Consider the following 16,017-nt stretch of genomic DNA (forward strand, 5'->3'; position numbering starts at 1 on the left):
TGACACTGTAGCAACATTGCAGCAGCGGGAAATAGGCGTTGTTACTGTCAATTTTCTTGCTAAATAGCGCTGTTGTCGGTGCCGCAATTCTTGGTGATGAGAAGGTTCAATCCGTCAGTTATTTTATAAAGGAAATTGGCATCGACATCGTCCATTTCTCACTGCTACAACGCAGCACCAGCAATGCTGCCGCAGTCGCAATGCGAAGCGGTTTGCGGTGCCCGTCCGTAACTAGCCATTATCTTTACCATAACTTCCAAAAATTTTCATATGCATTCCGAATAGGTAACATAGTATGAAAACGTCTAGTATATGAGTAGGTACTGTCAGTGTAACTAGCACCCAGTTTTACGAGTACAATTCTCACGGCACTTGGCAAAGTAAACACCGCCTAATTAGACGTGTGCGGACGATTGTTGCAGCTTTCTCGTAATGACAATGGTTGCCGTGTGGGCTTTCTCGGCGTTTCACCGACGCGCTTCACTTCATGGTGATCGTGTTTCATTCCTGAGTTTCTAAAGCTAGATTTTATTTTAATTTTTATTTCAAGAGCTTGGTTACTTTTGCTAAGTACCTATTAAAAATCCGGTTAAACTGTAGGTCATTAGCTTCGTAAGTACAAGGGTCAATTCATGACTGTTAAAATTTAATTCTTAACATACTTATAATTTTTTTTTAAAGTTCAACTGGTCGTAAGTAAACATCTGATTTCGGATCCTCATAGCATAGCTGTCTTCTAACGAAAGCTATCGAGATCGAGATGCGTGTGAACTAAACTGGTTTCCATGCGCTTGCGACCCGATTCCGTCGTATGGTATTGTCAAAATCAATTCGCCCGGATGGCACATAATGTGCGTGATCGCCTTCATTAGTTGAAGATGGGCGAAATTTTCCATTACTTGCGTCTGTTAGGTTATGAAGCTAAAATTTGTATTTTAATATTTTTATAACACGCTCTTTCTATTATTTAATCTCTACATTTGCACTTAAGTATCTCCATTTCTAGTTTTCTACACATAACGGAGTGAAGTGACTATTTAAAATTTTCGGATGACTGAACCCGACAGTCTATCAAATTACTCGGTCAGTCATGTTAATTAAATAACAAGTAAATTCAGAAGAATAAAAAAAAACCTTTTAATTAAACTGTTAAACAAAGATGCGAGAAAATTAAAATTATTAGGCAGATGCGCGTGGCTGGCCAATTTTTAACCGATTGAATACAGGAGTCCAAATTGACTACCTATATATATTTTTTTAATCTTACATTAACATTCGTTCTATTTTTGTCAGAATCGTCATAAGGAGGTACTTACCTACCATTAAAAGAGTTTTACAGACAGCCGGCGAAAAATATTCTTGTGCAACTGTAAAATACTAGTTAACCTTGCAGTCAACCTGTCTAAAGCCTAAAATTAGTCCCAAACTAGGTTCTAGATTCCATAATAATTACCTAGACACCGGATTTAAGTAGCGGTGAGGGTACGAGCGGTAGTCAACCTTGTGCCAGATGTTGTAATAGATTGTTTCTGGCATCTCTCATTCTACAAATATCGTAATAAGTTAGAGGCTGTTTGTTTATTTGAAGACAGGTTTTCAGCTGACGTTTATGATGAAAGTGATGAAAGATAGCTATATGTAAACAGTATTGTGCGAATCAATAGAAGGCATGTGCATACAGTCTATTAACGAAATACCTAGACAGGAAGGCGACAGGTAAATATGATAGCTGTCTTAGTTTGCATTAATAAAGCTTTATTTTTTTGCTTCTATTCTAAATCTTATTGTGTAGCTATCAGACATAACAGAGACAGATTGGCTGTGTATAATAAAAAGCTTAGTTTTCTTGAAGAGTGTGTAAAAATCGAGTCAATAAGACTAGAGGTGTACGAAATCTTATTATGTAATAGCTACCAGACACGACAGAGACAGATTGACTATGTATAATAAAAAAAGTTGAAAAAGTTGAAAAAAGTTTATTGTATAAATTTAGACATACAATAAATCACGTCCCTGCTTAAATAGTTTTTAGAAGAGTGTGTAAAAATCTAAATCTTATGAGCGTAGCGACTGGTTCGAAAAGTGGAATCTTGAGCGTTGCGAGAGTTTCAAGACACGAAGGGTTTCACAGACACTTTACTGCCGAGTGAAACACCGCGATATTTATTTTATTATGATACGTTTACAATATTTGTGACGTTCCACGGCAAAAGGTACCTTATGGCACTTGGCGCTTACGTCGCATAGCGCCACAATAATAATAGCGCGCGGCGGCGGAGCGGCGTTAATAATAGCGTAAGCGCCAATTTTACATCTAAATCAAAGACTATTAAAGTTGTTCGGTTTGTTCGGGCTCACGTTGTATAGATATCACCACACCACCCATAAACCACTGTTATGTCAGTGATAGGCAAATGTGGTAAGACAGTTCCGACACGCGAATGAAAGTTAGTATTTAATTATGCATAACGAATAAAGACTTCTATTGAAACAGAGCGGAAGTTGCATCACTCAATGAACATGGAGAAAGAATAGCTAATTTGTAATGTGTGTGTGTAATTTCTAAAATAAGCGACCGTGTATCGCACAGCTAATGGTTGCGGTATCCAATCCGTCCTTCGTCCATGCAGGTACGGTACCTATACGATTAAATCGTACTATGTTCTTATACTAAAAATGTCGTACTCAGAAAGTAACGTCCTCAGAAAGCGACGTCTTTATCATCATAACTTAAGAGCTTTGCTCTTGTCGGTGGAGTAATCGCCAATCATGCATTTCTTTCTTGTGCCAGTTTTTTTAATTTCCTCATAAGGCGCATTATTTTTTATTAAAGACGAAAACAAAAAAGAGCGACATAGGTACTCAGATTTGTTTTCCATTATGTTAATATCCAGAGAGGAATATGGGAAAATGTTTGTATGGAAAGCCGTTCTGGCTCTGTCGTACACGTTCGTTTTTAAAGGTTCGACTATATATTTACCCGGGTCGTTCTTCTAATTATATGACTGCGGTCAGCCTCAACTCCATCAAACTTTCATACATTTTGTATGATTTGACGGAGTTTAGAAGCAGGGACAAATCTGGAGAGTGAATACCCCACCCTTGACCAATGCATTCACATTTACATAGCACGCCGTATTCTGTGACACAGGCATGTTCTTCGACAAGCGTTTGCGTGTGAGTAACCCACTGAACTCGATCCCCGTTATTGAGTTACTATAATTCCCACCTGTTGCTGCGATCGATGTGTGGAGCATTAAACACAAGGTTGATATATATTATGACAAGACAACTTTTTTGTCTAATGAGTTATAACGAAGGAAGAATACCTAATACCTACATAACTTGAACTGTCTAGAAGTAGGAAAATTACAAAGTGCATTTTCTTCTACAATTTCCACATAAGTACCTATAGGTATTATAAAACCTATTCAACTTGACCTATGCCAAACCTATGCCTAGTATATAAATAAGGTAGGTATCTCGGAAAGTGCAACCGCGCGAGTATATGTATTAGCATATGCGCTGATAATAAGGCTTCTGTTCTGTGTAAAACTGGCATGGCTATTTTCATGTGTACTTATTTATATTATGCTTAGAAATAAAGTAAAAGTAAGTGTCTCGGGCGAATATTTCAACCATATCCTTAATATGCGCGTTTTAGAGGGGTTGGAAATATTCGCTGTCAACGTCTCCAACGTAAAATTTCTAAGATACCTCTGACGACATGTTCACCTCCTAAATAGTCCAAATAAAAAGTTACGGAGTCAAAAATTGAGTTCCAAAAAAAGTAGTTCACGCAGCGTTTGTCTAATTGTTCATACATAAGTGTCAATATACATATTTTAATATGATTATGTGACAAACAGATAGTAAAAGGTGTCAAATATCGAACACACTTTCCATATCCAGACCACCGATCCTAGATCTCGGGCGGAGAAAGTGCTCCGGCTCCGGCGCGCGCTGCGCTGACGCAACACACGTCATCCCGGTAGTGAGACAATGACCTTAGCCAACCTTAGCATTGCCCGATGGTGATATAACTACTGTACTTACAGCTGAATGTAGACTTACTAGTTTTGCTAGTATCGATTTAGAAAAGCTGTCGCGAATGGCGCGACGTGTGAATCTCTTTCATTTCAATAATCTAGCCATGGAAATCTAACCGGTCCCCCACTCATATGTTTTTCAGTTAAGATTCCGTCACACAGGCGCGTTTTCCGGCCGAGGCGTAAGCGTTTTTTATGTAAAAGTGGCGCGCCCCGCTCACGCCCCGCCCGGAAAACGCGCCTGTGTGACGAATATAGAAATCGCCGAGGCGGATTTTCAGCCTTGGCCGCCCTAGTCCCCAGGCCCTGTAGAAGAACTATTATATAATCTGTGCCTGTAGTAACTATAGTAGTTGTATACAACTACTATTAGCCGCCCCTTTCTCAGCACCTTTCATAGAGACTGCCGCCTTGCTGCCCCTAATGTCCTGCCGCCCTATTAGGCCCGGGTCTACTGGGCCTTAGAGCAAATCCGCCACTGAGAAGTCCTGTAAATAACCGTCAGAAGTGTCTGAACTGCTAATGAATAATGATAATAAAATGTATATATATATATATTTATATATCTCATAATCTCTTTAACAATTGTTTCTCTTTCATTCCAGTGACGAGGAAGACACAGAGCGGCTGCTGCGTCAACTGGGCCGCATCAACAGACCTCTGGGCATCACGTTCCCGCAGATGATCAAGCTCATGAGCCAGTGCCAGCAGGTAACGCCTCGGCTTCGCAAAAAGGTGACTCCACGCTTTACTTTCTATTTTCATCCCTTTCTCTAAGACGTGATATTCACGAAGGCAAAGACTAGGCGTAGCGGGTTTCCCTAGGCCCTAGAGGTCCTGGCCCTTGAAGGGGTCAAATATTGCGAAATATGTGCGCCAAAGCTATTTGCTGAATAAATGTTGAAGTTGAGTTAGTTAGTTAGTGTTTCTGGGCATTTTCCGCAAATCGACAACCATTGTGCCTATTTTGCGTGAAACGAGGTAGCGCTACTCTAACCACCCCAGCTCCTCCATGAAACCTAGCAGTGTTTTCAGGTTGCTGACTGCCTCTTTTAGTGTGCTCGGAGTTCCTAGGTATTTGTTCCTGTATGTTTCTACCTGTTTACAGTCTAGGAGTATGTGTTTTGTTGTTTCCTCTTCTTCCATGCATGCTCTGCACAAGGGGCTGTCCGTTTTACCCATATTGTGTAGGTGTTTGTTTAGTGTGTTATGTCCTGTGATAAGTCCTATTATTTTACGTAGTTGTTGCCTAGGTGTTTTCAGTAGTATTTTGGTGAGCTTGTAGTTCAGTTCCGGTAAAATATCTTTAGTCTGCCTGCATGTGTCCATTTCATTCCAGTACTTATTATGCAGTTGTCTGTGATGTAGGTCTAGTTGGTTGTGTATGTAGGATATTGGAAGGGGTATAATGGGCTCGGGTCCGTATGCCGGTGTCTCTGAGCCTTTCCTGGCCAGTTCATCCGCTGCATCGTTTCCTCTTGATCCACTATGCCCCTTTATCCATTGGATTGTTACTTTGTTGCCTTCCTTGCTCACCTCAGTAAGTCTTCGATGACATTCCAGTATAAGTTCCGAAGTTAGTTTGTCACTGCCTAGCGCTTGTAGTACTGACTTACTGTCTGACAGTATTAGTATATTCTCGTGTTTCACTTTTCGTCTTGTTATAGCATTGCAAGCTTCTATTATACCTACGCATTCAGCTTGGAATACTGTGTTGTATTCGCCCAGGGGTTTTGAGATGTGTATGTTCAGGTCCTCTGAGAAGACACCACATCCTGTTCCTGTGTTTGTTTTTGAGCCATCTGTGAATATTCTTAGTTTTGTTTGGTCTAGTCCTTCTTTAGGATCTTCTGTTAACGATATGGCGTAGTCTTTCCAGAAGATCATAGTTTTTGGTATTTGGTCAATTGGCGCTTCCAGCATGGGCAGTTTTGAGATCATATTGTCATAGATCCTCTTGTGCGGTGAGCTGAAAGATGTCCATAGGTTTAGATTTTTCAACCGAAGAGCTGTGGCAGCCGCTTCTTTTTGTATGTATATGTGTAATGGCAGGAGTCCTAGCATTGTTTCTAGGGCCGCAGTCGGAGTAGTTCTCATACAGCTCGTCGCAGCTACACATGCTAGTCTTTGTGTTTTGTGCAGTTTATCTATTGCCGTGGTTAGCTGGGTGCGGGGCCACCATACAACCGCTCCGTAGCTGATCATTGGCATTATTACCATTTTGTACAGCCACAGTATAATGTTAGGGGCAAGTCCCCATCTCTTGCCCACCATCCTCCGGCATTGCCAAAAGGCTACTGTTGCTTTGTTCAGTTTATTTTCTAGGTGTTTGTTCCAGTTCAGTTTATCGTCCAGTATTATGCCTAGGTATTTTACATCCTTTGAAAGTGTCAGTCTTGTGCCAAACAGGGTTGGCATTTGGTATGTGCCCAGTTTTCGTTTGTGTGTGAAGAGAATTGTGTCGGTCTTTTTTGGGTTTACCGATAGGTCATTCTCCTTGCACCATTTCTCTACTATTTTCAGTGCTGACTGTGTGAGATCGCACAGTGTGCTTATTACTAGGCCGCTGATTAGTATTACTAAGTCGTCCGCGTAACCTATTGTTATGAATTGTTTTTTGTTTAGTTTTGTTATCAAATCGTTTACAACCAGGTTCCACAGCAGTGGTGAGAGTACTCCTCCCTGGGGGCATCCTCTCATTACTAGTGCCTGGTGATTTTGATTTTCAGATAGTTTTATTATTCTTTGTCTTAACATATTCATTATCCATTCGGTTATGAGCGGATTTGTTCCGTGTCTGTGTAGTGCTTGTTGAATGCTGCTAAAATTGGTCTTGTCAAAAGCTCCCTCTATGTCGATGAAGGTGCCTAAGCAGGAGTTTTTCTTCGCTAGCGCATTCTCTATGTTACTTACTACAGCATGGAGAGCTGAGTCAGTTGATTTACCTTGACTGTAGGCATGTTGGTTTGGATGGATTTCTATGTTTTTTAGAGCCGTGTCCTTCAGTTCTCTGTCACATAATCTCTCTAGTGTTTTAAGCATGAAGGATGTAAGGCTGATTGGTCTGAAAGATTTCGGATCCGAGTAGTCGGTTTTGCCTGGTTTTGGTAGGAAAATCACTTTAACTTCCCTCCATTTCTGTGGTATGTATCTAAAGGCTATACAGCTGCACAGTAGATTGGATAGATGTTTCATTAGTGTATGTCCTCCCCACTTTAGTAGGGCTGGGTAGATTCCGTCCGTTCCCGGCGATTTAAAGTTTTCAAAACTATTTATCGCCCAGGTCGTTTTGTTTTGCTTTGTTATGCTTTCTGCTGTTTTCCATTCGCTTTCAGTTGGATTATAGTTCATTGTGTGCTGTTCTGGATCTTGTTCATTTACTACCTTGCATCCTGGGAAGTGGGTTTCCACCAGTAGCCTTTCTGTCTCAGCTGGGCTGCTGGTGGTACTGTTATCTTGTCTCCTCAGGGTGCCGAGTAGTTGTCTTGGTTGGTCTGCAAGGATTTTCCTTGTTCTGTTTGCCTGTGTTACAGTAGATATGTTGTCGCAGAAGTTCCGCCATGTGGCTGACTTTCTGTACCTTAGTCTTTTCTTATAGTCTGTTTTAGCTGTTTTGTACTTGTCCCAGTCCTCTTCAGCTCTTGTGTTCATTGCTCTGTTTAGTAGCCTTCTCATTTTCGTTCTCAATCGGTCCAACTCCGGTCCCCACCAGCTGTTGTTATTGTTACTGTTTTTTCCTCTAGCAGATGGAGTCGATAGTGGACATGTGTTTTCGTAGCTATCAGTTATGTTTTTAATTAGTAAGTTTACCTGCTCTTCCAGTTCCTTTATATTTCTAGGCCTGGCTGTATGTGTGTTATTGTCTAGTTTACCTACCAGAAGTTCCTTGTACGCCGCTATGTCCGTGCGTCTCGGGTTTCTTCTAGGTGTGGGTGTGTGGATGTCGGCTGTCAGGTCATACCGTATCCATCTGTGGTCGGAGCAGGATAGCTCGTCCGACACGTGCCAGTTGGATATGTGTTGAGCTGCCAGTCCTGTGCTTAGAGTGATATCAATTATAGTATTACATCTACGTGTGACAAAAGTTGGTTTGGATCCTGTGTTCAATATATCTAGGTTAGTTGACATAAGGTATTCAACAATATCGTTACCTCTTTTGTTGTTGGTTTCCATTCCCCATAGGTTGTGATGGCCGTTGCAGTCTGCGGATATGACCAGCTCGAGCCTTTCATGTTCGCAGTAGCGTATGAGGTTGTTCATCTCCACTGGAGGTGGTTCGTCCTCCGCCGCCATGTAGGTGGACGCCAGGACTATCTCCGGTAGACTTGAGTTTTGTGTTCTGAGGAGTTTTATGGCACACACGTCTCTGGAACAGAATTGAGTTAGTGGTTGTGCCATTATGTTACGAGATATGTATATACAAGATCTTGGTTTGTAATGTGTATTATAGAATAAGTTACCTCCGGTGTTACAAAGGCCGTTTATACGTGTGTTCCTGATCCACGGCTCTTGAATCAGGGCTATGGATGTTGGGTTAACCTCCAGCCATTTCCGAAGTTGAGCCGTTGCAGATTCGCTGTGCTGGAGGTTAACCTGGAGGACCTTACAGTGGGAAGGCGCCATCGGGAGTTATCCCCTCCGCCGTCCTTCCCTTTAGGTCCAGGAGACTGATCCCCTTTGGTAGCCCATCCTCGTCTTCCGAGTCCAGCAGGATGCCTTCCTCGACGTCCAGGGTTTCCTGTTCTGCACAGTCGGTGTCCATAGCAGAGGGGGTATTCTCTGCCGTTTGTGCGTTCTCTGCGGATTTGTCCTCCCCTCCGTCTGTGTTCGCCTCTGTTGCGTTCTTCTCCGGTGGAGAATCTCTGAAGCGTCCTCCGCTGTGCTGGAAACGGATGTAGACTGTCCCACACAAGTAGTTCAGTCTCCTTCCCTTTTCCATCACAGTAGGAACAACGTCTTCAGGTATTCCCACCAGGAGTAGGGTACAGGCCCTTTTCTTTAGGGGGATTGCCTGGAACAGCGTCCACTTCCTCACCATGGCCCACGGGTTCTGGAAATTGAGGACCCTTCCTATCTTGGTGAGGTTGTCTTCCAGGGACGGAATGAGTATGCCGCACCTTGTGTTCCGGACCATCTCGTCCTCCCTCTTTCCAACGAGATGGTCTCCGTTCTGGAGAGTGGCCGACTCCAACCACTTCGTCAGCCACGCCTTGGTGTTCGCGTCCTGGCACCACAACTTCAGGTACCCGTCTACCAAACTTGGTCTGCCTGAGAACGCTGGGGCCTCCGCTACGGTGTCCAGACCGGTTTCTATGGCTGCCTGGAAGATGGCATCCCCGATCTTCTTCTCCACCTCTGCCGCATCTTGCTGCGTCAGTCTGCCCGTGCGAACGTTGGTGATCGCCACCGTCAGATCTGTCGCTGCTGCCGCCGCATAGGAGGAGGGTGGTTCATTGTTACCCGAGGAGGCGTCCGTCCGTGGTTTTTTGTGGTCGCCTCTGGGGGATATAGTTTCGTCCAGGCGTGCCCTCTTGGCTTTCCCTTCTGGTTTCCTCTTTGCCTGGGTCTGTTCTTCTGAGGTCGTCGCTCCCTCGCCCTGTCCCTCCGGGGCGTCAACCTCCTTTTTGTTTCCAGAGGAGCGGCCTTCTGCTCCTCTTCGCTTTTGGAGCCGCTGCCTCTTTCTCTGCGAAAGTTTCTTTCGCGTAGGTCCTTCTTCCTCGGTCTGGGCAGGCTTCCCTCTTGGTTTACACCTGATCTCCCAGCCGGGATCAATGGCCTGCTTCGAGGGTTCAACAGGTGTCGTCCCACTCTCCGCCGCCATCCTTGTGTCTGTCGAGGGTCCAGCTGTTGGAGGTTCCTTCGTCTCTGGCTTAGTCACCTGGGCTGGGGTTCCACTAGGTACCCCGGCTTTCAGCGGCCGCTCCAGCTTCGATGGTTCCACCTTGGCCTTCCCACTCTCTTCTGGTTTCGCCCCCCTTAGTGCTTCAGCCTGTGCCGTCTCATCTAAGGAGGTCGTTTGTTTCGGTTTAGTTTTCTTTATTATATATTTTTTTTGATATTTTATTTCTTCTTCCATATAGTTCCCACGAGTAGCTAGGGATATAAAGGGTCAGTACTACGCAGAGCCCCGCTTGCGTAGACAAGGCTATATACAACGGGTTTCGCCCGGTACCCGAGGCCTATCGTTCGCGACTGAGCTCCCTCTCAGCCATGCATCCATCGGCACGATCAGTTACACCTTGGATTAGGGTTTTTGTAGTCGAGGTTGTCTCCTCCTGGAAAGGGGGGTTAGGATGGGTTTAGGGGGAAGGAAAAGGAAATGATGAGAATGATGAAATGATGATGATGAAATGATAAATGACTGTAATGAAAAAATGGAAGATGAAAATGACATGATGATGATTATGATGATGATGGATGAAACTGATGATGATGAAGGAGAAGTGACACGGGAATTTTACGATAGGATTGAGACAGGAAATGACACTTTGGAACACGGGATTAAGACAGGAAAATAAGGATAAGGAAAATGGAACACCCGGCGGGTGGGGGTGCCACATCACTTGGCGTGGCCCACGCCAGGCGAGGCCCTCATACTTTGCTGCTAGTGGTCCGGGGTAAGTTGGTAAATATAGCGACGCCCGATCCGACCACTAGCATTGCCCAGGGGGGACGACCCACCCACCAATGAGACCCTGGGTGGGTTCGGCCCTGATCCGCGACGGCAGATACAGGGACGACGGGGACGTGTATGATGGACTTGAGGTGTCGGCCAATAGCCCAGCGTCGCATACCTGGACGTACCTACTCCCTCCTCCCCCCTTGAAGTTGAGTTAATGGTCTCACAATTATTTCTGCAGTTACAGAATGGGTTTCTTCTAAAAAGAAGTATTTGCCCATATTTAAACGGCCCGCTAAAGCGTATGTCCACAACAACACACAACAACAGCAACTCCAGGGGTGTTGCAGGCGTCCATAGGCTGCGGCAATCGCTTACCATCAGGTGGACCACGGTTGTTTGCCAAGGATGTGGTATAAAAATGTATGGAATTCAAATCAGGGAGATTGCACTCTGAATACCGATTTAATATATAAAATTTTACGTTACCTCATAAAAGATGAGGATGGATGAAATCCTTTGTCTTCGAGGCCTATCTATTTAATAATAAATTCCTGGAACCAACTCTCTTTTCTTTTCTTTCAGGTGAAGGGGGTGGAAGCTCACCCGCACGTGACGTCACGCGGCGAAACATGGCGGGAGGGGGGAGCGGCGCGCGCTCGGCTGGATAATGGGGGGACCCATGCTGGCCTACTAGGGGGGAGTCCACTTACACTGCTGCAGGGGATCATACCTGGTGGGTATATGTCACTGTAGAGGGAGCCTGTGTGTATTTTTTTTTTCTTTCCTGGCTTTTACTCCCTGCAATTTTGCATAGGGTGAATTTGCCAATGTCGGTTATTAAACTGGAGGGTAGCCAACCGTGGGATATTGATCCCAGGTACCAAAATGACAGACTAATGGAACTGTCATATAGTGTCTAGCACTAAACAAGATTTTTGGAAGAAAGTTGTTAGCTCGGTTAAATCAACTCACTTAGTAGGACTTCAACACAATTTTAATTTGAATAGATCATAGGATCATGGGCAACCACAGCATACGGTCGCAGGTCATATTCAAATGTGGTTGATAATTTCATACTGTCACTGACACGACTCGTATAATATGCATATTTATGCTACAATCATGCCATGCATACTTAGAAAAAATTAAGGAAAAAAGTACAGTTCGCGCAAAAGGTCCGAGAAACCGCAGCGGAGCCCACGTGCGTTTTGATACGACCTAGTGAAAAATATTGAAAACTTGTTTACCTTTCCAGGCACAAAGTGGTGCGGCACAGGCGACATAGCATCCGACTACCACGACCTGGGCGCCGACCGGCGCCTGGACCGCTGCTGTCGCTCACACGACCTCTGCCCCACCAAAGTCCGCGCGTTCTCCCGCCGGTACAACCTCACCAACAACTCTTTATACAGCAAATCACATTGCACATGTGACGACATGCTCTTCGACTGCCTCAAACACACGAACACCTCGGCCTCGCACCTCATGGGACATATTTATTTCAACATCGTGCAGGTCCCGTGCCTCGAGGACGCGCCAAACGGCAGGAAGTTCAGGAACGCCAAGCAAGGCTTTTAGCGTATCAACGCCATCTTGTGACGGTTCGGAATTTGCATTTCTATTTAAGGAGTGTAACGAGGAGCTTATACTCGTACCTAACAGTGGAGTTTGCTGGTAGAACAAAAATTGATTGAAGAAATATGACTAGGTATAATAAATCACTCACTTTCCCTGTCTCTTTCAACAGGGGATTACAATAAAGACAACATACCAAAGTCGCTATTTTCAGGGGAATCACCCGCAAAAACAGAAAGAGGCAAAGGTCTCTATCTCTCTCTACTTTGGCTCAAAAATGTATCCTACGAGCAAACTCCAGTGTTATTAAATGTGGTCTTCTTGGACTGTAAATAAAGACATTTTTAACTGTGATACGCCTGTGCCTTTACGAATGCCCCGGAGGCATTATGTTGGCGCTTCATTTTATGTTGGTCAAGTATTTTGTGTCTTGCGTACAGTACAAATGTGTGGCGATGTCAACGCCATCTATTTGGAACTCGAGAAACTAAAAAGTACGTCCAGACCGGGCTAGCGAATATTATAGGCAACGAACATAATCAAACGCTATAATTTATAAAGAAGCATCTGTATAGCAACTATTGTTAAGGAGTAACTCCTCTATTTAGACGTATGACCAACTACAACCAACAGTACGCAATTATGCAGAAAATGGGGTTGGCAACAGCAACAGTCAAAGGTTTTTAAAGATGGCGCCAGCATAGGTTTTCCCTGTTTCTAGTTTTGTTCTATGAGATTTTTTCTGGGGATATATGTTATAGCATCCAGGTCAAAAAAACAAGATTTTGACACCATTCGTAGGGTGCGTAGGATTGACAGACAAAACCTATGTTGGCGCCATCTGTAAAATACTTCGACCGGCTAACCCCATTATGCAGAGAAGTGAGACCAAATATTACTTGACTCGGTGCGGACGCACCCACAGAATGAAGTGTGGCCAATTGACAGACGGTGGCGCTCTACAATATGGATTGACGAATGTATTAATTGTCGTGGCAATTTAGTCATAATTCATTGGTTTTCAAGTGATATTTTCTGCCTAGCTCTATCGATTAATGTTTAGTGAACAAATTATAACTTGAAAAGCGATCAAAAATACAATATAAAAATATTTATTTGTAGAGAACCAGTTGTGAACTAAAAAGCACCAACATAACGATTTTGTTTGAACCAAATGATTCAAATTTATTTATTTAGTAGCACATGTAATAAATAGGTCAAAGGTATTTTGTGATTATAAAATAAATGCGAATAAAATATACCAAATAAAACTATTTATTTAAAAATTGTGTTTGTTTTTATTATGTTTTTCTGTTAACCATTTAACATATTATCCTCCTATGTCCTTATTCCTTATATGTAAAGAAAAAACAAGTTATTAATAAATATTGCAGTCGCATAGATACATTGTTACATAATATAATATTAATATTTTTCCAATTTAAAATTTTAATATGTAATATACCACTTAAGTGCTATGGTGTTATATTGTTAAATAACTTATGTCTAAAATTTAATAAACAAAATAAAATAAATGGCACTTTGATCCCTGCTAAGAATAAGATGATTAAAATTATGTAGAGCAGCTGTAGAGTAGGTATATGCGAGTTTTGAAAATATGAAATTTAAAAACGAATCAGCGAACAAGGCCCTAGACTAGATAGGCGAACAAGCGCGGGCACTGACCTTGAGGACACTTTCCGTCTAGTTCAGCAAGACATTAACTCGGTCATTAAGTGGTCTCACGACAATGGAATAGTTCTCAACTCCAATAAAACCAAGTTCTTGCTAATTCATTCACCGTACTTACCAATTAAGAATATCCCTTCCAAACTATATGCCCATACTTTCCATTGCTTTCACCTTAACAACTATAACTGTAACTGTGAACCTATTCAACAAGTAGAATGTATTACTTACCTTGGAATCAAAGTAGACGAGCACCTATCCTGGTCGTATCATGTTAATTTTATTTATGAAAAACTTAGAGTCTTATTAGGTAAGTTCTATCACTTAAAATTCAAAGTTCCTATTAGCACACTTAGATGTCTATACATGTCACTTGTAGATTCAATATTGAGTTATGCTCTTGACAGCTATGGGCTCACAACTAAGACCAATATCGATAAACTAGAGACTATGCAGATCAGATTTTTAAAATTACTTGTCAACCATAAAATTAAACTCAAATGTAAAGGTAACTACAGACTACTATTTAAAATTTGCAATATTTTACCAGTTAGTTTAAAACATAAATACTTACTCGCGATCAATAACCATAGCTACCAAGAGTCTAACTCAGCGGATTCCTTAACACCAGTTAATCATACATACATCACAAAGGCTGTGACTACAGGCAAACTATCCGTTCCTAGAATTAATAACTACTACGGGGATAGAACACTTAGAAAAAGAATTCCATACTTACTCAATAGTTTGCCTGAAGCTATAAGACGCGAAAACAAGAAGTCCAAATTTAAATCTATGTTAAAAAAACATTACCATGACACATTGTAGTAATTAATTTACCTACTTTAAGTTACATTAAGTTACATATTAACCAGAGACTGATGACCCCACAGTCAAACTCATTGTTGAGTTTTGCGGGGCTATGATTATAGTTAAGAATATCACTGTACTTTATTAATTAAATAAAATAAAAATAAATAAGGTCTTCTATTATGGCTCCTCTACACGATGGGCCAACGCCGGCCACTCCAAGGGACGCAGCCATGCGGTAGAATGAGATAGCAATATCACTTGCTCCCTCTAACGCATAAATGCGTCCCGTGGAGTGGCCGGCGTTGGCCCATCGTGTAGAGGAGCTATTAGATATCAAGAAATTATATTGTAGGAAGCTAATGGCCATCCCGCATTGAGTTGCTGTCGCTGCTCAGGAAGATTTCCCAGACACCATGCGCTTAATGACATTATCATATGCACGAACATTAAAGATTAAAGATGATTACACAACATATTTCACAGTATCATACCACGTCAGCCACGTGCGTCAGCACTTTCGCCGCCTCACCGCGCGGTGCAGACATGGTGCAGACATTATATCCGGTTTGCAGCGGCTATATTGCTAGGTTAGGTAGGTACCTACAGCCCCTATAGGCCAATCAAGTGGGAGTAGGTAGACGTACATTATTGCAACTTATCCCTAGTAATATCAGCATACAAGTTGTACTGCATCCTATTCGCAGAGTATTAACAGGTAGGTAAATATTATAATTATGTATAGATGGTCAAGCAGATCTTGTCAGTAGAAAAAGGCGGCAAATTTGAAAAATGTAGGCGCGAAGGGGTGTCGTCCCATAGAAAATTTGAATTTCGCGCCTTTTTTTACTGACAAGATTTGGTTGACCAGCTGTATAAACGCTCAACATATACTGGGTCAACCAAATCTTGTCAGTAATTAGGAACAAAGAAAACTATACTCATCCTTTTCTTTTGGGTGCTAGTACTAGTGTAAGACAAAGATAGTATGATTCTCTCTGTCTATGTTTGAAATCAAACAGACCTTTGACACACTATAGTTGAACATAGTATTAGAAATTTTGCGCCATATTTTTTTAATGGCAATACTTATCCACTAGTATTGCCCCTGCAATTTAAGCAACGTGTACACTCACAGAAAACAATCAAATTATGAACACTGGCAGTTTTTGTATTAATTATAATAAACGTAATTTTTTTTATCGTATATTACATTTTAGATTATCTTTTTTTATATAATAAAATGTAATCCGTTGCTTTATTGGTTTACAA

The 16,017-nt window shown here is 42.3% G+C and overlaps 1 protein-coding gene across 2 annotated transcripts in view; it reads left to right on the forward strand.

The window, feature by feature from the left end:
- LOC134653156 (uncharacterized) overlaps window positions 1-12,346 on the forward strand; it is a 46,267-nt gene extending 33,921 nt beyond the window's left edge. The window contains exons 2-4 of one of the 2 annotated variants that reach the window (XM_063508494.1): window positions 4,655-4,760; window positions 11,254-11,404; window positions 11,927-12,346. In XM_063508494.1, coding sequence (XP_063364564.1) covers window positions 4,655-4,760; window positions 11,254-11,404; window positions 11,927-12,249 — 580 coding nt within the window. In that variant the 3' untranslated portion in view covers window positions 12,250-12,346. Of the gene's footprint in view, window positions 1-4,654; window positions 4,785-11,253; window positions 11,405-11,926 lie in introns of both variants that reach the window. The other variant, XM_063508492.1, reaches the window with a different exon arrangement.
- The last annotated feature ends 3,671 nt before the right edge of the window (window positions 12,347-16,017 follow it).

This window comes from Cydia amplana, chromosome 12 (genome assembly GCF_948474715.1).
Source record: "Cydia amplana chromosome 12, ilCydAmpl1.1, whole genome shotgun sequence".
Lineage (NCBI taxonomy): Eukaryota > Metazoa > Arthropoda > Insecta > Lepidoptera > Tortricidae > Cydia > Cydia amplana.